The sequence below is a fragment of the Penicillium psychrofluorescens genome, assembly GCF_964197705.1.
Source record: "Penicillium psychrofluorescens genome assembly, chromosome: 2".
Lineage (NCBI taxonomy): Eukaryota > Fungi > Ascomycota > Eurotiomycetes > Eurotiales > Aspergillaceae > Penicillium > Penicillium psychrofluorescens.
The window spans coordinates 4,646,472-4,670,612 of NC_133440.1; the positions used below are offsets into that span (position 1 = coordinate 4,646,472).

Sequence of the window (24,141 nt, forward strand, 5' to 3'; positions counted from 1 at the left end):
CCGCCGATCCGCTGTTTATGCTTTGCTCGTTTGGGCCAGGACGATGACATAAGCGGGGGACACGGGTCACCTGACCTCCGTACAGTCTAGACGTCAACCATTTGTCTCCGGTATTACGCACTGGTCGAATGGGTTGCCCGATCGGTACTCGTTACTGCAAGACAGCCACGCACCAATGGCAGGTCCTGCTCCATGTCAGCTGATGTGTAGCTAGGGCTGACTCCAATCTACACCCTCCCGGAGACATTGTCGGACACTTTCCTTGCGAGGGGGGGGGCAAATAGTACTAGACAACCCATAGATGATTGGGGGCGAGAGGTATAAAGAGTCCGCCCAAGACGACAACAGAAGATCCATCAACTTGTCTTCTATGAACCTGTCTAGAAACTTCATCATTAACCTATTACGAATCTACCCTCACTCAAGTTCCGTCCCACCAATCAATCCATCCCCATCTAAAATGGCTGCCAAGGACTTCAAAGCCATGTTTGAGTCTGAATCGTTCATCTCCCAGTACAAACTCGGCGAGAAGATCACACGGGAATTTGCCAGGTCTCTCATCAGCCAAAGCGGGATCCTCACGGAGTCCAAGACCAAGTCGCAGCCCGACAGACCTCTCGTCATTCTTGACAGTGCATGCGGCACCGGGGTGGTGTCGAGCATCCTCCACCACGAGCTTGATGAGCAGGTCAGGAAGCAATGGACCCTGACCTGTGGTGATGTCTCCGAGGGGATGCTCAAGTATACTCGCGCCAGAGTGGAGGAGGAGGGGTGGCTGAATGTTGAGGTGAAGAATGTGGATGCGCAGAAGACGGGTCTTCCGTCTGGCCAGTATTCCTACATGTTTACTGCATTTGGTACGTCGAATATTCTTCTGCAGGGATGGGGACTGATTTTGTTCCAGCGTTCATGGCACTTCCCCAGTCGCAGGCTGCTTTGGATGGTAAGTACTTCCCTCCATGCTTCAGGACCAACAATACTCACCTGTATATCCTTCCATCAGAGTCACTGAGAATTCTCCAACCGGGTGGAACCACGGCCTTCTCCACGTGGATTGAGCGTAAGTCATTCCCTTCTCTATATCTGACCGAACTTGCTAACAAATCCACCAGCCGGATGGGCCTCCATCGTGAAAAAAGCCATCGCAACAATGCCAGGCAATCTCCCCTTCCCCACAGCAGAAGAATTCGTCAATAGTCTCGGCGACGGGCAGTGGAATTCCGTGCCGTGGATCGAATCCCAGCTCCAGCAGCGGGGATTCACAGATATTAACGTCAAGGCCGATACGAAACACATACCGCTGACCGTCGAGGAGTTTCTGGAATCGAGTATGATGATGTTCACCATGATCGCGCAGAAGTTTTGGACAGCGGAACAGCGCGAGCAGCATGCGGCTAAGGTTCGGCCGGCGCTGACGCGGTATTTGGAAGAGCTGTATGGGGAGGATGGGGTTGTGCCGATTGATTGGGTTGCTATCCTGTCTACGGCCCGGAAGGCATGCTGATTGACGGGAGCAATGGTTCTCAGTTCTATTTGGTGTTGAAGGAATCCATCCCCCCAAAGCAGTCGACTAATATGATGAGATTCTAAAGTAAATGGATACCTAGAAACAGTTCTCATGCCATCCGAACTCATTCAAGATGCTTCCTCCTGATTTCCACAGATAGACATGATTGACACCCACCCACCACATGTACTTCCCGATAAATCAAACACACCCCCTGTTCCTGAATGACCGACATCACAGAAACCGGGTTACATATGAACCAAACGCCATTGCTGATCAATTAGTGTTTCGCCACCTCTTGCTCTAGCTTGAGAAATTTATGAAGCATGCGTGACGCCGACTGCGCGGTTCACCGCTCTATTGGGATCCAACCGGTTGTCCAGGTCCTCGTATCGGAGAATGAATTCACGCTAGAGGATCGGTTAGAAAAGGCACAAGAAACAGACGAGGAGAACATACCCGGATCTTTTTCCAGCTGGCAGGATCCCAGAGCAGGTACACGCCGCGTTCGCTCACACCACGCTCAACATCCACCGGCCCAGGGTATGATTCATCACGAGTCAACCAGCACCGCTCAAGCTTGTGATACCGCCACTTGCGACCCATCAACTCCTCTGCGACCAACTCCTGCATGATATCACGAGGCATGGTGTAGAAAATGTAGAAAAGCGTTTCATCACTAAATCCAGGGATGCGTGACTGCAGAGGTTGGATATTCGCAACATTGTAACAAGATGGCACGGAGAAATCTTGCTCCAGAGGGACCGCAGACATAGACGACACAAACGGCGAGGCAAAGGACGTATGGAGAGGTCTGCATGACACATTAGTTCAAGTCGGTCGACAATACAGAGCGGGAACACTGACTCGGGCTGGTTCAAGTCCAAGCCCAACGTCATCAAATCCTGTCCCACGGCAAGACTTGCGACATCAGGACTCTCGCTGTGGATCATTCTCAACAGACCGGAGAGTCCAAACCGGTCGAGCGCACTCATCTGCTCGAGCGGCGGCTGTTCGGCACTCTGTGACGCTGCACGGACTTGCGCCTCCTGCTGTGCATCACTGGCCTGTCTCTGCTGTAATTGTTGCTGCTGGTCGCTAAAGTTGCGTTGACCCGACATGAGGGTGCTGTCGTTCAAGTCCTGATGGTTTCTGTTAGTGCGGGGCGTGAGCGAGGATCGCCAGGGCAACTAACTTCCTTCTCTTGTCCCAAGATTCCATTAGAACTTAGGTTAACCGGTGACCGCGACGATCCCAGAGCTAGTAAAAGGGGTCAGTAGGTTTCACTATTTTTTGGAAGTCGTCCAAACTTACTCCCCCTGGCCCCTCCTGGTGACATGATGCGACCCGCCTCCTGTCCATTCAACGATGGAGCAATGATATTGCGATTCTGCGCGGATTGGACCTGGTTCACGCCGGCGAAGGCTAGGCTAGAGTTGAAGCTTCCAAAACCCGTATTTGGCATGAGAGTGCCCCGGCGGTCCGAGCCAATCTCCGCAGCAACATTGCGGCCCAGAGGAGGGAACTCATCGATGTTGCCTGTCTGAGGTTGGCTGACCGGTCCGAGTTGGCTGCTGATACCTTGGCCACCGTTTCTAAAATCATCGAGTCGATTTGCGAACTGAGTTCCCGAGGGGAACATGTCATCCTGGGGCTGTTGAGACGTTTGCGGTGTGAGGTGCGAAGGGGTTTGGGAGGCTCGAGAAGGGGGTTGCGACGACGTTTGGGGAAGCTGCTGTCTCTGAACCGGTGTTTGTTGGGTAGCTCGCTGATTAGCATTGGCCCACATCATCTGGCCGGGGGTCTGCGACTGTGATTGTTGTGATGAGTTGGAGAGAGATGGGAATTCCCTAGTAGCATGGAGATGATCAGCCTCTCGCCTTACACCAGCAAATCGACCAAGCCCGCTTACGAGAGATCTAGCGGTGTCGCTGGCTGGGAACCACCGAGGCTTTGCGCAAAGCTTCCCATAGCCCCCAAAGAGCGTTGCTGGTTGCCCTGTAGGCCGGAGGCTCCGCTGACGGGCAAGTTGAAGTTCCAATTGGCAGCACCACCTGATTTCGCTTATCAGCAATCCATCCACTCTCAAATCATATTGTGTATGTATGTAGTGTACCGAGTTTTCCGTTTGGTAGTCGCGCCGAGGGGAGGGTAGCATTTCGAGCCTGAGCTTGCTGTTGCTGCACTGGGAATCCAGACATGCCTCTCAGCGGCTGCGGACCTGGTCCTGGAACAAAAAGCATGGGATGTCAGCATGGATCTTCATTTTTGTCATATCGTATCAAAGCGCCCCCTGATCCTGTCCACACCCCAGGAATGTATCGACAGATCCTTCCCAGAATGTCTCGGTCGCAAAATGGAGAACCTGCACGAGACCTGCCATTGGAGTAATAAAAGAGCAGAGCGCGATCCTGGAGATTTTGCTCATGTCGATCACAGTGCAAGGTAACGGATGACAAGAGAAGCACATGTAGGAGCCCCTAAGGCCCTTCTCCGGTCGTGGAAGCAGGATCGGTGGAGGGTTCAGCAGCAGAAGTGAAAATGACACACCTGGTCTGTTCATGGTTGGCACCTCAACTTGAGCGCGGGTGAGACTCTCTCAGATTCTGCCTGAGAGTAGACTGTTGGCCAAACGAGAGGTCGGAGGAGGTTGAGTCGAGGGATGGCCGTTCAAAGGGTGTCTTGAGACCTGATGCGGCGTCCCGCTGCTTGGAGGTGGAGAGTGTCGATTGGGCGATTAGGCGCGCGGATACTGTGGGTGCACAGGCCAACCGAGCACAGCCGCAGGACTCAGCGCAGGACAAGGGAAGGTTAGGAGAAGGGGTTGCCAGCGATTGAACCGACAGAAAAAGGAAACCGGTGCAGAGGGTAGAATTGCGAAGATTCGTGGGGGAAAGACAGCAGACGATCAGAGCGAACCGATGGATCACTGGCTCTTCTGCCGCCCGGCTGCCATCACGTGATATTTCCGCCGCCTTCTCTGTTCTGCCTCGCAGGCAGAAAAAAGGGCTGTGGTTGTTCACCCATTCGTTCACTCACTCCCTCACCACCATCCACCATGCAGCGGCAGTCTGTGGCCCGTCTAGCTGGCCATGGCCGCCTAGCTCTGGCAGAACTGCCTCCACCCTACCTGGCGCCATCACTGCATTTCCCCTCGAGCCGGTCGGGCCAGTCCTCGAGCTTTTCGTCAACAGCCGTTGCTGCGCGCGACCTGAACAAAAACCGAGCCGTGTCAGCCATCCACCGCACTGGTCCCAGATACCCTCTGAGTGTGTCGAAATACCCATTGCCCAAGCCGGTGTCACCAGAAGACATGAAGCCCCGGGACCCCAACCCGAACCACGGCCTCTGGGGCTTCTTCCCGCCCAACCACGAGGCATTGAGCGACCCAGAATACGATATGGATTTTGGTTCGTGTTGCACGATGATCTCTGCCATTCACGTCTAACGGATCTTCAAACAGGTCGCCCGTGGGCTATCCAAGAACTCCGCGAGAAGTCCTGGGAGGACATCCATTCCCTGTGGTGGGTTTGTGTCAAGGAACGCAATCGCATCGCCACGTCGAACTACGAGAGAGAGCGATTCAAGCCTGGATACGGTGCGCACGAGTCTGAGGAGCGGGACAACGCGGTACGTCATGCCTGGACTTCTTGCTCTTCTTCTTCTTACTAACAGCTGTTGCTCTACTAGATCCGACGCACTATGGAAGCGATCAAGTATGTCCTACGTGAGCGGTGGTATGCCTATGAGGATGCAAAGCGGCTGCACGCCAAGGGCTATCGGCCTGAGAGCAGCATCGAGAGTGAGGAGACCTTGTAATTCTATCCCGGGTAGTTATTTCGCATGTACATTATACACCATCCATCTCGGATGACAGCATTTGGTCTTCCTCAGGGATTAGGACCAGAATTAGATCCAATATGATTCCCTCATCGCATAAAAATAGGAGCATGATCTGGTCACTGAGGTAACTGTCAGTGGAGTCCAATAGTCTAGTCCCGTTGACTTACCGCTTCGACGATCCGCGGGGGGCAAGCAGCTCTCCAGGAGTCTCGTTTCTTTTCTTCTCTCCCTCCCTCATCCCCCTTTCCCTCTACCTCTCGGTTTCCCATCTTTGGAAATTCCTACCCTTATTGTTCACCATGGATGAGATTGCTCCAGAGTACGATGTTGTGGTGCTCGGCACTGGTAAGTTGCCTACCCCGCCATCCTGCAACGCCCGTCCTAACGCTCGCTAGGCTTGACCGAGTGTGTGCTGTCTGGGTGAGTATCGCTGCGGGTCTCCTACTGGGGCAGCTCATATTAATTCTGGTTCAGTGTCCTGAGTGTGAAGGGCAACAAGGTTCTTCACATCGATCGCAATGATCACTACGGCGGGTAAGTGGGTAGCTTTGCCCATCTCCAACGGCCACTAACCACGAGCTTAGTGAGGCGGCTTCGGTCAACATTGAGACAGTAGGACCACTGCGGGAATGTCTGTTGTACCCTGCTAATCTCTCTTGCAGCTGTTCAAGAAATATGGCAATGTCCGCCCCGGCGAGGAACCTTGGAAGAAGTACGGGCGCGTCAACGACTGGAACATCGATCTGGTCCCGAAGCTGCTGATGGCCAACGGCGAGTTGACAAACATTCTGGTGTCTACCAACGTCACACAGTACCTGGAGTTCAAGCAGATTGCAGGCAGCTACGTCCAACAAGGCAAGGGCAACAAGACGACTGTGGCCAAGGTTCCCTCGGATGCTGGCGAGGCTCTGCGCTCGTCTCTGATGGGATTGTTCGAGAAGCGTCGGGCCAAGAAGTTCCTGGAGTGGGTTGGCGAGTTCAAGGAGGACAATCCTGCCACTCACCAGGGTATGTAATCTGGGACCGCAACAATAAAATAATGGCTGCATACTAAGAACCCCAACAGGTCTCAATATCGGATCGTGCACGATGAAGGAGGTCTATGACAAGTTCGGTCTGGAGGATAATACTCGGGACTTTGTCGGTCACTCCATGGCTTTGTTCCCATCGGATGAATACATCAACACGTCCGGCATGGCCGCTGAAACCATCAACCGCATCCGCCTGTACGTCAACTCCATGGCGCGCTACGGCAAGTCGCCCTACATCTATCCTCTCTACGGCCTGGGCGAGCTTCCGCAGGGCTTTGCCCGTCTCTCGGCCATCTATGGTGGCACTTACATGTTGAACACCCACGTCGACGAGGTGCTCTACGACGACAGCGGCAAGGTGTCCGGCATCAAGGCCACCATGAAGGATCGTGATGAGGGGACCGATGCCATGAAGTTCGAGACGAAGACGAAGAAGATTATCTGCGATCCTTCTTACTTCCCCAGCAAGGCCAAGGTCACCGCGTACCTGCTGAAGGCCATTTGTATCCTGAAGCACCCCATTGACAAGACCGACGGCAGCGACTCGCTGCAGCTGATTATCCCCCAGTCCCAGGTTGGACGGAAGCACGGTAGGGACCAACATCTGACTATCTCATGATCCCGCTAATCATGGCTCTAGATATCTACATCGCGATGGTCTCGTCGGCCCACAACGTCTGCCCCAAGGGCTACTACATTGCCATTGTCTCCACCATTGCCGAGAATGACGCCAACCACCACCTGGAGCTGGAGCCCGGCTTCGAGCGCCTGGGCCAGATTGAGGAGAAGTTCATGGGCCCCCCGATCCCGCTGTACGAGCCTCTCGAGAGCGGCGCGAAGGACAACATCTTCATCTCCAAGAGCTACGATGCGACGTCGCACTTTGAAACCACCACCGGTAAGTCTCTTTCATGACTCGTTGCGATTCCGCTAATTCGATCTGCTGTAGATGACGTGCGGGACATGTACCGTCGCGCGGCGGGCGAGGAGCTGGTGGTGGAAGGGCTCCGGGAAGACCAGCAGCTCGTTCAGGAGTAAAGAGAGCCATGTTCAATCGGATATTCTATTTGCTGCTTAGATGCTGGGTTGATTATATTCCTCTTGGATCTGTTTGATGCTCTTCTTGATAGTTATTTTCCGCTCCTTCGCCTCCAACACTGCCTCTCTGGACCTTTCACACCAATGGCCATATATATGCCCTGTCATTGCGTATCAGGATGGAGATGATGTTTCTATCGTAAATGAATTTGTAGCAATTGGCAGCTCCGCTGGTATCACAAACAACAAGACAAACAAAGCTCTAAACTATACACTAAAACCGTCCCATCTATTCAGCCAACTAAGTGTCCCATCTAAATCAAATCTTCTGCGTAATCTCCGGATCCGTATTCGCCTTCTCATGCTCCCCAACCACACAAACATCTCCGGTATCAGCCTTCTGGATCTCCGCCCTTAGGAGCGCCAACCGTTTACCGACATGAACAATCTCACAGACAAGCCGTACCTCCGATCCGGTCGGCACGGGACGCAGATACGTCAATTTGAGATTCCGGCTCACGCCGCCGAACGAGAACTTGCCCGGCTCCGAGACACCGAGCAGGATTGTCGTCGAGAGCACATCGATCAGGGTCGCCGCACAGCCGCCGTGCAGATTGCCCATGTAGTTGCTTAGCGAGGGGACGATGGTGAAGAGGAAGGAGACTTTGGCGGGCGGGCCAAGCGTGGCGCTTTCGAAGCGGAGGGAGCATTCTTGTCCGTTGAAGCCCCAGTGCTAATATGACATGTGGTTAGTTCACTGGGCGAGTGAGCGAGGGAGAGAGACAGAGGGGGGACCGACGTCGTTGTCGACCAGGCCCATCCGCCGGGTATACTCGAAGACCAATTCCTCGAACTCGTCCATCTGGCGGGATGGAGGGCTGACGCCGGGCTCAGACATGGTGTGTATAGATGTGTATGTAGTGCTATGCAGTTCTAAACGGAGAAACAAGGTGCTGTCGTGAGTGAGTCGTGAGTGAAGCGCTTATTCCGATCTGAATTAATTCGAGGCCGAACCCAGGGACCTCGGCTTATCTCGCGCCACGGATACGCCAGGTTGCCGACGGAGCATGCCGGTCCAAATGGCTGGCTCGGTCCGTGGAGAGTGGGTGTTGGTTGTGTCCATGATGATGATGATGATGATTATTGTACCTATAAAACCGTTCAAGCTTATATGCTTTCACGATGAGAAACAATCACTGGCCTCGCGTCAACGCGTTTTGGCCTGAGGCGGCAAACTGCGCTCCCTGGGCTTATCGGCGGACAAACAATCGGAGCTCCTTGCACCCTTGTTGTTAACCTCCCACCAACCCAATTCCAACCATGAGAGACCCTCGTGCCTCGAAGCGGAGGAAGGTCTCCGAAGAGCCGACCTCCGACGAAGATGGCGATATCAAAATGGAGGACGACGACCAGGACTTCTCGGCGCCGTCGTCTCCCGACGCCGCAGAGGACGACGAAGAAGATGAGGATTTCGCACCGGCTCCGAAACGAACGCCCCGGCGTCGATCGACTCGCGGCGGCAATGGGCTTGTGGAGGATGACTTGGACCTTGATATCGATGAGGTGACTCCTGGTAGAACAGGCGGCGCGCGGTCAACTGGACGGCCGCGCAAAACACCCAAAAAGCTTGACGAGGGTGGTGTGACGACGCCGAGTCGCAGAGCAGCCGCTACGCCGAGGAGCGCGCGTGCGGCTAGAGGTGCACAGCGACCCAGAAAGAGTCCGGATATGGACGAGGGTGACATGGATGTGGATATTCAGCCAGCAGCTAAAGGGTCACTCGCCAGGACCAGATCAAGGAGGAGTACGGCGAAAGGCGGACTCAACGGCGATGCGAATCGATCATCTTCTCCTAACGAATTTAACGATGGTCTCGATGATCTCGTTGCAATGCAACTCCAGCAAGACCTGCAGCAAGACCAACCAGATGCAATGGAACCAGTCGACGCGGTTGAGCCAGTGCCTGAATATGCCGCCAAGTTCCAGGCACTGTGTCAGAATGGGCACCACGATGAAGTACGCACGCTCACGAGCGTCATTCTTGATAAATTGTCGGGCAAACGGCAAGTCCCAGTGCATGGCCTGGAAAGCGAGTACCAGAAAGTGCATCAATTGGTCGAGCAGACCGTCACTGCTGGCGAGGGTAATTCGATGTTACTGCTTGGATCAAGAGGATGCGGGAAGACCACGGTTGTCGAGACGGCCCTCTCATCTCTGAGAAAGCAGCACGGCAACGATTTCCACGTCGTGCGTCTCAATGGCTTCTTGCACACGGATGACCGGCTGGCCTTGCGGGAAATGTGGCGCCAACTCGGTCGAGAGACCGACACCGAAGACGACGTGGCAAAGGTCAGCTCCTACGCCGACACGATGGCAACCCTGCTAGCTCTCTTATCACACCCCGAAGATATTTTCGGGCCCTCTGGAGAGGGAGGAGCGGTGACTGCCGCCAAGGCGGTGGTGATTATTTTGGATGAATTCGATTTATTCGTGACCCATCCACGACAGACCCTGCTGTACAATCTGTTCGATATCGCTCAGGCCCGCAAAGCCCCGGTTGCCGTGCTCGGGCTGACCACCAAGGTGGATGTGACTGAGATGCTGGAGAAGCGAGTCAAAAGTCGTTTCAGCCATCGATATGTGTACATCCCGCTTCCCAGATCGTTCGAGACTTTCTCGAATATCTGTCTGGCAGGTCTGGATCTTGAGGACAGTGAGTGTGAGCAAATTGCCGAGTCGCGTGGATGGAAGACACTACTCGAGGGCTGGAAGGCATATCTCAAGGTTCGATTTATTATTCTTGATCGTCTCTCACTTGATGCTAACATCAGACACAACAGGATCTTTCGGAGGACGTGGACTTCCAAATGCATCTGAAACGGATCTTCTACCAAACCAAATCCGTCAAGGAGTTCTTCACCGGCGCCCTCCTGCCCATCAGCGACCTCCACCACAGCACCTACGCAGACGAATGCAAGATCCCGACACCCCAAGCCTTCGCATCCGAGCCTCTATCATGCCCCGACCCGGCTCCGCTCCCCTTCTCCACATCCATCACAACCCAATCCAGCCCTTCATCGCTCCCACTAGCTCTACTGCTAGCAGCAACCCGGCTATCAGCCATCTTCGACCCAGGCCTTGACGGAGCACAGAGCCTGGCACTTTCGTTTCCCGCCGCCTACGCGGAGTACGCGCGGTTGCTTACCACGGCCAAAGCGTCCGCATCGGTGTCTGGCGCTGCTGCGACGCCTGGTCGGGTCTGGGGGAGGGATGTGGCCCGGGAGGCGTGGGAGAAGCTCGTTCGATGGGGTCTTGTCACACCGACGGGATCAGGGAATGGCACGGCAGATGCTCAAATGTTCCGAGTGGAAATCAGCTTTGAGGAAGTGGTTGAGACGGCGGGTAAGGGTGGCTCACTCGGTCAGTGGTGGCGCGATGGTTGATCTGAAGGAATCTGTCTACACCTGCGAAAGTGGTGATAGAGCCATGGCGTATTATCGATCGGGAAGGCTCAAGCTGTATTGCATTTGCGTCTATAGAGCTGGATTTTGATACCTGATCCTGTTCAATATCCACTTTTCAAGGTTGTATACCGCTTCATTTTAGACCCTGTAAACACCTAACCCTCACCAGCATCTACGTCCTAAATCAAGATCTCTTATAGCACGGTAAACACACCAATAATAACCCCAGCCAGCAAAGAGTCGGCCGAGTGAAGATTCCGGGTTGGTCTGTTGACCTTCCTTGGTCCTGAATTGACACCTCGGGTCACAAGGCACAATGATCATCTGCACTGTGTGTCTTATCATATTAGGATCTGTTCGTGTGCCCATCGGAAGGCACGCCTTAAAGCATTGCTCTTTGAGCCAATACAACAGACATCTACACATACACTACAGGAAGAAAGACCCAGAGAACATGCTCATTGAATTCCAATTTGCCGTGAAAAAACACTGGCCATGTGTGGAAGGTACATAGAAAATGTATATATATTCTAGCACTATATCTATCACTATATAATTTCGAATCCGAGAATCTCTAGGCCCAAATCCACAGCAGTGCACACCCACATTGGCACACCTAACTAACACCCTCAAACCTGCTCTTCTCGAAAACAAGCGGTATTGTCCGTGACCCCCTTCTCATTACCAAGGCATCCACAATTGATTGCCAATCGTCCTACAGGGATACGGCTAGACTAAAAGCAGGTAAGCATGCGATGCGCCATGTGTCTGAAGTGACTTGTCCATACTAAGCATGCAAGGAGGCGCATGGGGGGGTTGTGGGCGACTGGGGTACCATGCGACGAGTCTGCAAGCCGCGCGTGGTTTTGGAATAGACCAATCAATAGTTTCGTCCCATAGCCGTTTATCCGGGTTTATTGCTGTGTGGCTTGCTGGACTGCTATGCAGTGACTACGTGTTCTACACGATGTGTACCTACTGTATACATGTCCTAGACACCCGTCGGCTATCGGCTGTCTCCTTCGAGTGATCATGCAGAATGCACCCAACCACCCCAAGCCAATCGACCTTCCCGTCTGGTCGTAGAACAGCACCGAACGGGCCGTTGGCAATCCACCCAGCCATTGCTGCAGGCTGCAGATCGGTATTCGGGGTCGTTGCACAGGTGGCCCGGTCCAGCCCTTGCGGAAACGACTAGAGGCGAAAAAACAAAACAAAGAAAAAGCTGGCCGAGAACTGTATTTTGGGCCCTGCAAGGAATCTGTGCGACATGGCTGCAACACGGCCAGCGACCGTCGGCACCACGTACACGCATACACAGGCAGGGCTGGACTGAAGAAGAAGGAATTTGACAGACTGGACGGCGGTTGCCGAGGTATGATGGAGATGTATTCAACCCCGCTTGCGGTGGTGCATTCTCGTCCCGTCCTACCCCAGCACGGGCAGGATCGTGAAGTGTGTTTTGGAACGGTCAACTCAGACTAATTGATTGGTCGGTGCCAGTGGCGGAACATGATGCATATTATGTACTGTCCATCGAACAATTGTGGTCTTCCGGTTGAGAAGATCGCCGCCCAGTATTTGAGTGTCAGATGGACAGAAACCGGGTAAAAGAGAGGAGGGGAGCAGGGATCGTCACCGTGAAGAAACGCCACGGTGGCGCTGTGATTCGTCCTCCGAAGGGCGATCACAGTCCATCATCTCCGCCGTCGCCGTCCATGCACTCGTCAACTCGCAGAAGGGAGTCGATCAGACACTCTACGAGCCGTGTTTGACGGTTTGGAAGACATCACCCCCTCATGACGCCATATTTGCCTTGCGTGGTGGAAAATATCGACGGTTGCAGTTAGTGGCGAAGGAGGAGTACATCTGCAGAAGTTTGTTGCATTGGCGACTGCACATCAACGGAATTTGCTCGGCCTTCGCTAGGCATGGCGGAGAGAGAGAGAAGGACCGGATTGGACGGATGTGGAGGAATAATCACTCTGCCTGATGGTGTGCAGCAGTGGAGATTTACCATCATTGGGCAGTCCTACACAATATCATGATTATACCATGGCCCTTTTGGCCCCCAGGACAGACATGCTCCTACAGAAAGATGGCGGACTTGCAGATGATTTACATCCTTCTTCCCTCACCCGGTGAAAGGAGGATCGACTGATGCAAGTCATGATCGCAAACCCTGGTCAATTGATTCGTGCGATCTTCCACCTCACCCACTAGCGAAGCCTTTGGATGATGTTAGATGTACCTCCTGATCCTCGATTGCGACATCTCGCAGGGAACCCCACGTGGGGTTGAAATATATCCGGGCGAAAGGAATCGTAAATCCTTACTCCGTACATACGCCCTCTCTCTTTTCTCCTATTCGGGACTCCTGCTGAATGACAGACCACCTTACCAGAAGCACACAATAATCAATAACTCGAGTCGGCAGTCCGGCAACTCCCGCCGAGCTTCGGTCGAATGGTACCTCTTGCCAAGGCAGGTAAATCAGGAACAAAGACGAAACAAAAAGGGACACCACCGAATTTCTCCGAGCCCCAATAATTGGATTGTTCTACTGTCACTTCTTTCCCAATCGCTTCTGATATCCGGGAGGCTTAGATAGGCCGCAGGAGATAGATGGTGGACCAGACCGATCCATGGCTCAGCCTGAAGGCGGTGCTTCTTAGGGTCTTCCAGAAAAATTCTGGAATGGTGCTAGTGCCAATCCGAAGTCTCGCCACCTCGGACTTCCCCCGTATTTTTTGCTTTTTCCTTTTTTTTTCCCTTACCCTGCAGAAACACTATTGGCCGCGACATTTGGAATCATGCGACCCCCGCTGCGGTAACGCTGCTCTGGAGTCCGCTCTGGCCGAACTGGATCGCTGGTAAAGGGTCAGGAGCGGTTCGGCTCAGATTGATCTCAGATTGATCTGGGCTTGTTTCTCCGATTCCAGATCTCATTTACCAGAGTCTATGACGCACTCACTACTACCTACCCAGTATGTATGTACTCAACCCTCGCACGCCACGTCTCGATCGAGCAGGTGGGTACAATGTTTTGTAACATTGTATGAACGATTCGGCCCTAGAGCCATTGGCTCACCACAAGCCGCGCCGATCGTGTGAAACACGACTCATGGGAGGCCCGAGAAACGGACAGCGCGCAGAGCCCCCCCTCTTTTTCTCCCGGTGATTCACAAATTGGGGGCCGAAAATAAAACAGCCAAAACTTCCGACACAACTAACTAAAATAGTGGGAAACGGGATGGTTACGCGTTGTAGTTCCATCTTTGGATTGGTCTACGCCATGCAACCGGAGCCAAACCGCCGTGCCGGATCGTAAGTAAGGATCACTCAATTTTGTACCGTGCATAATCCTGCTATGCTCTGTATTGGAGAGGTCCCTCGCCCCCGGATGGTCATCCCTGCTCTCTCCGATCCAGGAGGCAGCCACATGGCGGCAGGCGCAGTGAGTGCGTGCCGGAGAAGGGATAGGCGATCGTCCTAGGGCACTCCACGTGGCAGAGAGGGGGGAGAGAGAGAGATCGTGACATGACTGGTATACACTTGCTTCCCCACACGCTGCTGTCCGGGGACCACGGCACTTTCTACTGTTCTATAGTTTCGAGAGGAGGGGCACTGACGGACCATTCCAGCCTAACTTAGGGGCGACTGAACGAATGCTGGATGATTATTATTATGATTATTATTCCAACTGAACATGCCAGGGGCTCTCTCAAACTATCACCAGCGCTATCGGCACCTAAGGCGCGCCCAGGTGCCGTGATGGCCGTGCTTTAATTTTCCCTTCAGTCCCACGAATCAGGCCTGCACCCTAGAGGACAGACCGACCGTCTGGCGCACCCCTGAGCAAGTCTGACACCGCCGCCGTCGCGTGGCAGTCAGGGATAGTGTGATGACGATCAACACCAGGATCGACTGACTCTCACTACTTGGGTCGTTGAAACCGTCTGACCGCAACTTTGTGCTCAAATGGAAAAACCTCCGGCGTCTGTCTGTATGGACTATTTCCACTGGCCCAAAAGAATAATACGCAGCCGTCTGATCTTAACTCTGTCGGGCTAGTATGGACCGCGGGCCCCACACTGCACTAGCCTACAACGTGGCTTAGACTCTCGTAGTCGCGCTGCTAGCAGTCGTTAGGCCAGCCATGCATCCTGGCCAACCACTTTTATTTTAACACTGGCCCCCATCTGTTGGGGGTACGGAGTCAGAGCCTCAGCGATCATTTAATTTGGAGGGGCCCTATCGGATATGCTCGGTCGGGTCCAGGGCACTATTGGCCCCTGGTGGCCCCAATTTTGCGTCCTGGCCGGTGTAGGGGTGTTGTTTACCGACTAGTCCGCATGGATGGTCAATGATCCACGCACCCACCCCCTGTCCCAATCCACGTGGCAAGAGGATCGGCTGAATACATCGATTGGATGTATCGCAGAGTTTCGCCTCTAGAAAGATTCTAGCGACAGCTTTATCGAAAGGCGAAGGATCGATGACTCCCCAACACTGCCTCGTCGCGCGACACCACCGCTGACGTGTCGGATGTGTGAGACCGGAATGGATCATGGTTGGGTGCCTGGATCTTCCGGCGCGGGCACCGACCCTCCGAGAGGCTACGGGTCGGCGCCTGAATCATTCCTATCCCCCCACGCACGGGTTGAGGACGAACATCAAACAAAGCGATGAAACAAACGGGTTGTCGGCGCGAAGGAACAAGCGAGATTGTACCGCCGCCAAGACTCCACGTGGGCGTGGAACCGTCAAAAAGAAGGCATGGAAGGCTAGCTGATGGGTATACATGATTAGCAGGTACTGCCTACTCCGGACTAGCCGCTCGAGACGTACGAATACGGGACTGGTCGGGGACTCGTTCTCCCCCCCGAACCGAACTAGTGTCCAGTGGCGACCCGCGATAAGGTTGGTGTTTGACCCAACACGGGGAGGCTGAGAAAGGATTCCCACGTGGTGCGTGCTCGGCGGGCATTTCCTGCAATCATCATAGGCAGAGCGACGATCCCTGCAGCCGGGTTCCCTGGGTCGGATGTGCTCAATGATTTCACCACCCTTGGTATTGGTATTACCGCTCCACTTCTCTTGCCCGTGAGGGAGTGAGATGGACTCCGGAGGGTGGACGGAAGTCGTCGTGGTCGCGGAGGACGAGTAGGTTCGAAGACAGAAGCACTTAGCCAGAGACACCAGAAGGGCCCATGCCTCGTAGGATGTAGTAAGACCCCGACCACGCCGCAGTTCGCGTGGCCAGTGGGTCAAGGACTCTGCAGAATTTCTTCCCTTCCTTCTCCCGTCACTCCTGTAGGTTTCATCGTGTTGTTGCCCTCCAAACAAAAAGAAACCATTCCCCCCTTTTTCCCGTTCCCCTTGTTTCCTTCCACACCCATTATTATTTTGTGCCCCCTTCTTTGTCCCCCGATCGGCGCAATCCGCGTCCTTCCCTTCCCTGCCCTGCCCTTGCCTGTTCCACCCCATCCAATGCCAACCATATCTTCCGGGAGCCACTGCCGAGAAGATTCTCTGCCTCTTCCTCCAATCCTTCCCGACCCTTTCTTCCCTACTCACATTCCCACCCTGACCCGCACTCCCTCGTCTTCCTCTTCTGTCATCATTTCTCCGACGAACACCACGACCACCTGCTCCTCACGCTCTCGTCCCTCCTTTGCTGCCTTGGCCCGGGGGAAATCGTCCAGTACGCTCGCCAATTTGTCGGCCTCCCAAAAGCCTCCGCTGCCAACCGTGTTGCCGGTGACCCCGCCACTGTCCGCCAGAAGCATCAGCAGTGATCAATTGTCCTTGGACACTTCGCGTGCCTCCTCTCCGGCGCCGGCCGAACCGTTCCCCAGGCGTCGCCCGAACGTCTCGCGCCTTCCGACACCTCCTCAGGACAGCCGCCCAGCCCAGCCGGCTCTCCCCTCCAAAATGCATCAAACCTCATCGCGCTTGTTGCGCATGACCGAAGATGACCGTCCTTTCACCAAGGTAAGTGCGATCGTATGGATGGGTGCCTTTCATTGGATACTGACAACCGTCTCAGGATTTCAAAGACCTCTTCTCCACCCTCATGGTCAGCTTGAAGTTGGATTCGCACCGGGTCCGGTTTACCCGTTACGACCACACTTTCACCTCAGAAGAGGCCATCAACAACCTGGGCTCGCTCAAGTTCTCCCAATCCAATCGCATGCCCGATCCCAAGGACCCGTCTCGCATTGTCACCACCACCACGACCACCACTTTCTCCATGGCCAAGGAAATGGCCCGCTCGGTTTGCCAGCGATTCCTGGATGCCCGGTTCATCGAGACCGTGGATGGCAAGCTGTCCATGGTCTTCCCGCTCAAGGGCGCCCTGTTCCAGCTCACGCCCAAGGGTATCAACATCCTGCAGCGTTTCTGCCAGCGCAATGGTATCACCGCGCGCCACGTCATGTCTGTCCTGGAGTCCCCGCGCAACACCATGCAGTTGGTTACCCTGGAGCGCGATGTCGATACCGACAAGCTGTCGCCGGATCGCGCCACCATGGAGGTGATCTTCCGCCGCTTCGCCGGCCAGGATGGTCCCAACATCAAGAGCAGCATTTCCACTTCGGACTCGGATTCGCTGACCGATTACGCCAACGGTATGGTGGGGGTGAAGATGGCCCGCGAACGGAAGCTGCAGGATGGCAAGATCTACACCAACACGTTTATCGGCAAGGCCGCGGTCGATTGGCTGATGGATTGCTCCACCACCATCGACCGCCGGGAAACTTGCCTGATTGCCGAGCTCTTTGTCAAGTACGGCTTGATCACAATGATCCAGGATGACAAGTCATTCCCCGATTCCGGGAATGCTGTTTTCCAGCCCTCCAAATATGCGATCTACGGCATCACCGAACGTGGCCAGCGCGTGTGCGGGTGGATTGCTCGTGACAAGACCCGTGATACCAACAGTGGCTACGACAACCGAGGAATCCCGCGCGACTCGAACAACTCTCGTTTGACGCATATCCTCCAAGACCCGGCTCTTCGCCTTCTTTTCCGGGAATTCCTCCGCTACTCGCTGTGTGAGGAGAATCTGTCTTTCTATATCGACGTGTCGGAGTTCACGACCAACTACCACAAGGCGGAGAAGATCGGTACATTCAACAAGGTAGACTCGGTCCGAGAGACCCTGGCCGCAGCCTATGGTTTGTACAACGCTTTCCTGGCCCCTGGGTCGCCCTGCGAATTGAACATCGACCATGCTTTGCGTAACAGCCTGGCTAGTCGTATGACCAAGGCCGTGGGAGATGACGAGTCGATGTTCAAGAGTCTCCAGGAAGTCGTGAGTCTGTTCGAGCTTGCTCAGAACTCGGTCTTCAAGTTGATGGCTAGCGTACGTCTTCTTCTTTCTTCCCAATTATATGCTGCTAACTAAATTTCTTCTTTAGGACTCTGTACCGAAGTTTATGCGCGATCCCAAGTATGCTGTCGTCCTCCAGGAACACGATGTGGACGTCTCCTCTGCTCGCTCATACTCGCCCACTCAGGGCCTCCCGGAGCGCACCATGAGCCGCTCGGCCCGGGCATGATACGTCCCCCGTGGTCAGCGTTGACAATCTGGGCAAAACGGCCATGCCCCACGGCACTGTATCATCGTCACCCAACCCACCTTTTGGTCAGTCGAGATCCACCGCTCCGGTGATCCGCCCTCACCTCAGCCACGACCGACACGACCTGCCGCCGCCTGTCGGACAAGCACCGGCGGCTGTCCATCCTCTTAATACCCACTCGTCACGAGATCGATACATCCTCGGCTCGCTCCCCCGACGAAAGACGTTACGATCGATGGCTCATGTTATAGAGAAGACCGGAATTCGGAAACATCTTGTAATATTTGGAACGATTTTTTTTTCTTCCTTTCTTCTCAAGCCACACACGCTGCAAGAAGCGTCTGCATCAAACACAGCAACAACACGTCGTCTCATCGACTCCTCTTCACGGAGGAGAAAAGACGGACTAAAAAAGACACCAAAAAAAAAAGAACACCAACACATGCGAGACTGGAGGTTTTTTTTTTTAATATCTTTCTACTACCGAGCATCGAAATGGCGTTTTCTTGTTATTTCGCGCTGTGTTTCGTGTCTTGAATACACCATGCGTTATCTGCATTGCCTGCCTTATGTTAGCTTTGATCTGAGCACCTTTTTTGCCTTTTCATACCACCACCTTTGATTCCATTTCCATGTCTATCTCCTTTGTCCCATCTGCATCTCCTCTCGTATCCTTTTTCATTCCCTTCGGCACAGCGTGTGAGTTCTGGCTTCTTTTTCTTTTTCGTTTTTTTTTTTTTTTTTTTTTTGGTGATGCATGTGCATGTCTGTCGTCTTATCTAGCTCGGTCCTGTGTGGATTGCAATGGACATTGACTCTTAGTTCTCAATTCTTATTGGTAAATATCTGCACCATGCATGCCATAAGTACTAGTTGCTTGTGAACAGTCAAGTAGAATAGAGTTAAACCGTCCGATAGCATAAGCAGCAACGTGGAAACAGACTTGACTTGATAGGTAGACTTCCTCCGGACCTACACATTCAGCACGTGGCACTAACGTCTGTTATTCACCTACTCTACAACCGTAGGACTAATTGCTCAGTCTTGAAATTTGGTTTCACGACTGTGATTTTTGCACCTTTCCCACAAAGAAGTCAATGCAAGTCCATTTCATTTTTCATTGTACAGAATAAGACCTCCTATCTGAAGCGAAGAAGAGTTAGAATAGAAAAAGCTCTGGGGAGGTAAGAAGAGCATCACACAGCAAGACAACGCCTGAAACCCACGCCTTGAAGTATCATGTCGTTAAAATCGAGAATGGGAGGGAGAAAGAGAAAAAAAAATGCAAGAAGGGAGGGGCAGAGGGGCAAAAAGAAAGAAGCTCATTTCGATCCCCATCCATGCAGCTTCATGCTTTCCTCAATGGTCGACCAGATGCCCTCGACAATCTCGTGATCTCTCCAGCGCCCAGGACCATGCGGCCCGCCCTTCTCGTCCCAGCGGTCAACGGAGAAGCTCTTCACGCCACGACCCCACCCCTTGACCTGGCTGGGGACTTCCTCGCCGGCCCAGCCGATATGGACACCAGTTGCGTGCTTGAAAAGATCCGGGGGCGAAGTCCACTTGTACGACTTGAACTGCCACGTCTGGCCGGTGGTAAACACAGCGACAAGCCGGTTCCAGTACTCGGGACGGAAATTGGCGGGGCTGTCGGCGACAATGAACCGCGTGGGCTTGCGGGGCTTGCCGCCGGAGGAACCGATTGCGCCGCCTGCGGAGGCGGATGGGTCGGCCAGGATGCGCAGAGGGCGGTTGATGTAGAGGAAGTTGGGGGCGTCGGTCATGCTTAGGGTTGGGTGGTCGGGCGGCACGAAGACGCCGTCCTGGAGGAAGGATTTGATGTTTGACATGCGGATTAGGGAGGAGGCGGACGGGGAGAGGAGGATGATTGGGTCGGGTCGTGAAGACGAGCCGGACTTGCGAGATGACGAGGTCATGGACAGCCCTGCGGACGGCGCGGGCACGACTTGGTTCTTGCTGCCTGGTTTGGCGCCGGCCTGCCCGGCCCGATTGCGGCTGCGATCCAGGAAGGTTTCCGCGCTTTTGCGGACGTGTGAGAAGTCCTGTTCGATTGTCAGATTGGATGTGGGTGTGGTTACAGTCTGGAAACTAAGCTCACCGTTGGCTTGATGCCCCGTAGCACCGTATTACGGTCCCCCGTCTTCCGTTCTCCATTGTAGATCTCCTGCAACCGAGGATCGATAGGCTTCTGCGCACGACCAGCCTGGGCTCCCGCCTGTGCAGCCGGCGCACCACTGGGCACCGAAGAAATGCCCCCAGTTGCGCCGGAGGCAATACCAGCCGAAGTCTCCGCCTGAGCAACACCAGCAGCGGCAGCGGCAGCCTCAGCAGCAGCAGCAGCCCCCTCGAGGGGCTTGATGTACTCGCTTTCATCAGAGGCGCCCTCGAGCCAGGTGATGAGATCGAGGCGCTCGACGAAAACCAGGTTCTGCACCACCTCCTCCTTGCCCGGCTCCTGGCCTTCTTTCTTCTTGAGGTCCTCATTCAGCTCCTGCGCCGAGGCAATGTAGTCCGGAATGGCGACATCCTTTTTCTGCCACGCGAAAAAGATGCTGCGCAGGTCGACGGCCGAGTCGGTGGATGCGGACACGAAGCGCGTCGCTGTGTTCAATGCGATTGCCTGCGGAATTGGCTGGGCAAAGTACAGATGAGTCGCCTCGGCCAGGTTGTCGGTGGCTGGCTGGTCGCTGAGCTCGGACGAGGTCGTCGGCGTGGGAAGGCTACCGGCCGCGATGGCGCGGCGGAGCGAGAGGAGGGGATCCTGAGACGCAGCATCGGAAGCCATCGTGGAGACGAGGATTGGCGATGGCCCTGGAGCAGAGGCTGCAATGAAGGTGGTTGGGGGGTGCAGCTTCTGCTGTTGAGGGTTGCGCGAATGGCACCTTCTCGGCGAATCGCAGTGAATGAAACGGGAGATTTGATCACGTGATCCGTCCTCGATCTATACGGGCATTCACTTCTTTGACGCCCGAGTTGTCGTTGGTCTTAGTGAGTTTCATGTGAGACTGCTGCTATTTACTATCTCTCACATTGAAGCTTAATCTGTCTCATTGACCAGCTGTAGTACTTCATAACACCACCTCAAACGACCAGGCGCACCCCAGTGCTGATATACCGCCACATCCAGCTCCACGCACCAAAAAATGCCGTGATGCCCGTGAAGAGAATGAGAGTTCCATACTCAGTGCCAAATCCAGTATCACTATGGCCATGACCAGCAGTAAGAGAGCCCTTTTGGATCAGCGCCGTGCTCAGTGGTCCACTGATAACATTCCCAATGCCCCGGCCCCCAGCCAGAAGGCCAAAGACCAATCCTGTCTCCAAGGATGGTGAAGAATCACGCTTGATCTGGGTAATGACACCAGACCAGGTAGAGCTGAACCCGCCGGCGAAAAAGCCATAACAAATGGAGAACGTGATGAGGAGGCCCATCGCTGTTTGCGATGAACCAGGGTCCTCAGACCCTGCCATGCCCCAGAAGAGTATCACAGACAGAGCCGACCCCACAGATGACAGAAGCATAATGTTTGTTACAGAGAAGCGATCGCAGAGCATCCCCACTGCAATACCGCCGGCAACGGACGTCGCGTTGAAGAGCGACACGAGCAATGTGCCAGTCGTCTGGGACAGACCGACTGTAGCAGTGGAGTAAGAAGGGAGATATGTCGCGGGCAGGAAGTATCCGAAGCTCTGGATGACATTTCCTGCTTGTAACATCCAGAAAGTGGTCAGTTTCAAGAAGCTGAGGTCCAGGGGACGGGCGGACGCAGATGGCGAGACTGGTATCCGCGGCTTCATGAATGGCAAAGCCATGAGTGAAGTCACTAACTGGACGGAATGTCAGCTTGAATATATTGTAATGCCATGTATCATCATACCGCGGTGACAGTCCATGCCCTCAGTGTAGTTTTCGAACCAAAATTGTCCAGACAAGCACTGGCAACGAAGGGCATCGCCACCCCAGAAAGACTCTTTGCAGCCCACATGACCCCAAGCGCGAGGCCTTTCCGGCGCACAAACCATTGATCGAGATAAAGTGATGACGGGCTGAACATGAGCGCATTGCCAATGGCGCACATAACACCCTGAGTAGCGATTAAATGCCACACCTCAGTGGCGAAGGAGGAAAGCAATGACCCGAGAACGGTGATAACAATACCCGCGGGAGCACAGTAGTACTGAAGACGCGGATACCGAGTCAACAGCGTGAAAGTGACGGGGGAGAGCAGATATATGACGCCCTAGTCTGGAGATCAGAATATGTCTTGATCTGGAGAAATTCTTTGCATACAGTAGAGGTAGTTCCCACTGCCGCCAGGTCGCCTTTGCTTCCTTCTAGCACGTCATGGGTGTAGTAGTATTCCTGAAAGACACCAAAGGCAAGCGAGAAGCCTGCTTGCAGTTAGTAATTTGATTGGAACCACGAGGTCCTCTCAAGACACACCCCATACGGGCAATTGAATGAGACAAATCGAAGCCAGCATCAGCCAGGCAGCTTTGCCTCTGTCAGCTGGCGCTAATGCGGGCTGTTCGATCTCGGGAGTCATTTCATGAAATGATCGGCCGGATGAGATGTCACCCAGAGACAAAGAATCGGTTTCTGAAGCACTCATAGTGAATGAGATGGGCTCAGCACTGGCCGTGAGCGTTCAATGTTGGCATTGAAAGGGAAGAAGAAAATTCAAAGAAGGTTCTGATCGACCCCTCTTATCGCCGAGTTTGACTCATCGACCATGACCTCATATACAACAAATCAATCACTTAACTGGTGGAAAGGAAATACGCATTGCAAAGTCTCTATGATAAAATAATGCCTTTCATTGATCCTAAACAATTCGAAATACAGTAAATCAACCATCATTGCCGAAAAAGAGCATGCGATCACTTTCCTAGTTGGAAGTATGTAAACTCCTTCCGTTTTACGCCTTGCCGCTCGCCGCTTTTAGTAAAGGGGTTTGTTACTATATTATTTTAGTATCTTGCAGATACACTCTTTCCGAACAGCGACATCTTTTGTTTTGGATATACACTAGTTCGCTGTTGAAGATGTGGAGTAATCCCCTCCCGCTCACGGAGTATGTATTCGCGCAGATGTTGGGGTCGTAGCTTGATTTCTAATCACAAATGAATATCTAGTTAGTTCATTAAGTTACTGTGTCAATATGGCAAGATCCCCATCCTTGGCCTGTCGCAAGGTCGTGAGTCTCGCCTACTCGGTCTCTATGTGTACATTTGAAGCTGCTGGGCCACTTTCCGTATCTAGAGTATCAAAGCAGACACTGTCCGTCACTCAATGTTGTGAATCGATCTTTCTGTTCGTAAAGATTAGTGACAGTAGAAGTTGGCAGAGTATTCGATTAGTATCTGGATTGATAAATAATGGACAAAAACTTCTTTTCCATCATCCTACTCGATGAAGCCAAATCGTTTGTCCTCGTTAAACAACTTAACTTTGCCGCACTTTTTTGCTGTCGCCGATGCCAAGTGAACGCAAATTGCGAGAGGAAAAAAAAAAGGCCCAGCAATTGTGATTACAAAAGGCGTTCGCAGCTTCCTAAGAGAGGTATGTCAAGATAGGTTTTCGAATAACTAATAACTAATGCTTGTTTAGGCAAAATAAAGCTTTTAGCACACATATTATTAGATTGATG

At 53.6% G+C, this 24,141-nt stretch overlaps 9 protein-coding genes across 9 annotated transcripts; 5 read left to right on the forward strand and 4 right to left on the reverse strand.

Moving 5' to 3' along the window:
- Window positions 1-460: 460 nt before the first annotated feature.
- PFLUO_LOCUS3918 (uncharacterized protein) lies at window positions 461-1,504 on the forward strand (the record flags this gene model as incomplete). The annotated part of the gene is made up of 4 exons (XM_073781215.1): window positions 461-857; window positions 905-943; window positions 1,004-1,060; window positions 1,113-1,504. The coding sequence occupies 4 exons, from the start codon at window positions 461-463 to the stop codon at window positions 1,502-1,504; spliced, it is 885 nt and encodes a 294-aa protein (XP_073637993.1).
- Window positions 1,505-1,824: 320 nt separating this feature from the next.
- On the reverse strand, window positions 1,825-3,708 carry PFLUO_LOCUS3919 (transcriptional regulator; the record flags this gene model as incomplete). The annotated part of the gene is made up of 7 exons (XM_073781216.1): window positions 1,825-1,917; window positions 1,967-2,321; window positions 2,375-2,649; window positions 2,703-2,767; window positions 2,822-3,357; window positions 3,420-3,561; window positions 3,624-3,708. The coding sequence occupies 7 exons, from the start codon at window positions 3,706-3,708 to the stop codon at window positions 1,825-1,827; spliced, it is 1,551 nt and encodes a 516-aa protein (XP_073637994.1).
- An 857-nt stretch (window positions 3,709-4,565) lies between these two features.
- On the forward strand, window positions 4,566-5,326 carry PFLUO_LOCUS3920 (54S ribosomal protein L4 mitochondrial; the record flags this gene model as incomplete). Its single annotated transcript, XM_073781217.1, has 3 exons — window positions 4,566-4,917; window positions 4,971-5,137; window positions 5,198-5,326. The coding sequence occupies 3 exons, from the start codon at window positions 4,566-4,568 to the stop codon at window positions 5,324-5,326; spliced, it is 648 nt and encodes a 215-aa protein (XP_073637995.1).
- Window positions 5,327-5,649: 323 nt separating this feature from the next.
- Window positions 5,650-7,419, forward strand: PFLUO_LOCUS3921 (Rab GDP dissociation inhibitor alpha; the record flags this gene model as incomplete). The annotated part of the gene is made up of 8 exons (XM_073781218.1): window positions 5,650-5,695; window positions 5,746-5,770; window positions 5,825-5,884; window positions 5,935-5,962; window positions 6,013-6,358; window positions 6,417-6,971; window positions 7,022-7,279; window positions 7,331-7,419. The coding sequence occupies 8 exons, from the start codon at window positions 5,650-5,652 to the stop codon at window positions 7,417-7,419; spliced, it is 1,407 nt and encodes a 468-aa protein (XP_073637996.1).
- A 319-nt stretch (window positions 7,420-7,738) lies between these two features.
- Window positions 7,739-8,317, reverse strand: PFLUO_LOCUS3922 (uncharacterized protein; the record flags this gene model as incomplete). Its single annotated transcript, XM_073781219.1, has 2 exons — window positions 7,739-8,152; window positions 8,219-8,317. The coding sequence occupies 2 exons, from the start codon at window positions 8,315-8,317 to the stop codon at window positions 7,739-7,741; spliced, it is 513 nt and encodes a 170-aa protein (XP_073637997.1).
- A 422-nt stretch (window positions 8,318-8,739) lies between these two features.
- On the forward strand, window positions 8,740-10,862 carry PFLUO_LOCUS3923 (origin recognition complex subunit 4; the record flags this gene model as incomplete). Its single annotated transcript, XM_073781220.1, has 2 exons — window positions 8,740-10,203; window positions 10,260-10,862. 2 exons carry the CDS (start codon window positions 8,740-8,742, stop codon window positions 10,860-10,862), a joined length of 2,067 nt encoding a protein of 688 aa, XP_073637998.1.
- A 5,958-nt stretch (window positions 10,863-16,820) lies between these two features.
- On the forward strand, window positions 16,821-18,448 carry PFLUO_LOCUS3924 (human AMSH/STAMBP protein ubiquitin specific-protease; the record flags this gene model as incomplete). The annotated part of the gene is made up of 3 exons (XM_073781223.1): window positions 16,821-16,880; window positions 16,936-18,252; window positions 18,308-18,448. 3 exons carry the CDS (start codon window positions 16,821-16,823, stop codon window positions 18,446-18,448), a joined length of 1,518 nt encoding a protein of 505 aa, XP_073637999.1.
- A 1,343-nt stretch (window positions 18,449-19,791) lies between these two features.
- Window positions 19,792-21,275, reverse strand: PFLUO_LOCUS3925 (accessory factor associated with RNA polymerase II; the record flags this gene model as incomplete). Its single annotated transcript, XM_073781224.1, has 2 exons — window positions 19,792-20,532; window positions 20,589-21,275. The coding sequence occupies 2 exons, from the start codon at window positions 21,273-21,275 to the stop codon at window positions 19,792-19,794; spliced, it is 1,428 nt and encodes a 475-aa protein (XP_073638000.1).
- A 296-nt stretch (window positions 21,276-21,571) lies between these two features.
- On the reverse strand, window positions 21,572-23,103 carry PFLUO_LOCUS3926 (uncharacterized protein; the record flags this gene model as incomplete). Its single annotated transcript, XM_073781225.1, has 4 exons — window positions 21,572-22,318; window positions 22,369-22,731; window positions 22,782-22,882; window positions 22,935-23,103. 4 exons carry the CDS (start codon window positions 23,101-23,103, stop codon window positions 21,572-21,574), a joined length of 1,380 nt encoding a protein of 459 aa, XP_073638001.1.
- Window positions 23,104-24,141: the final 1,038 nt, after the last annotated feature.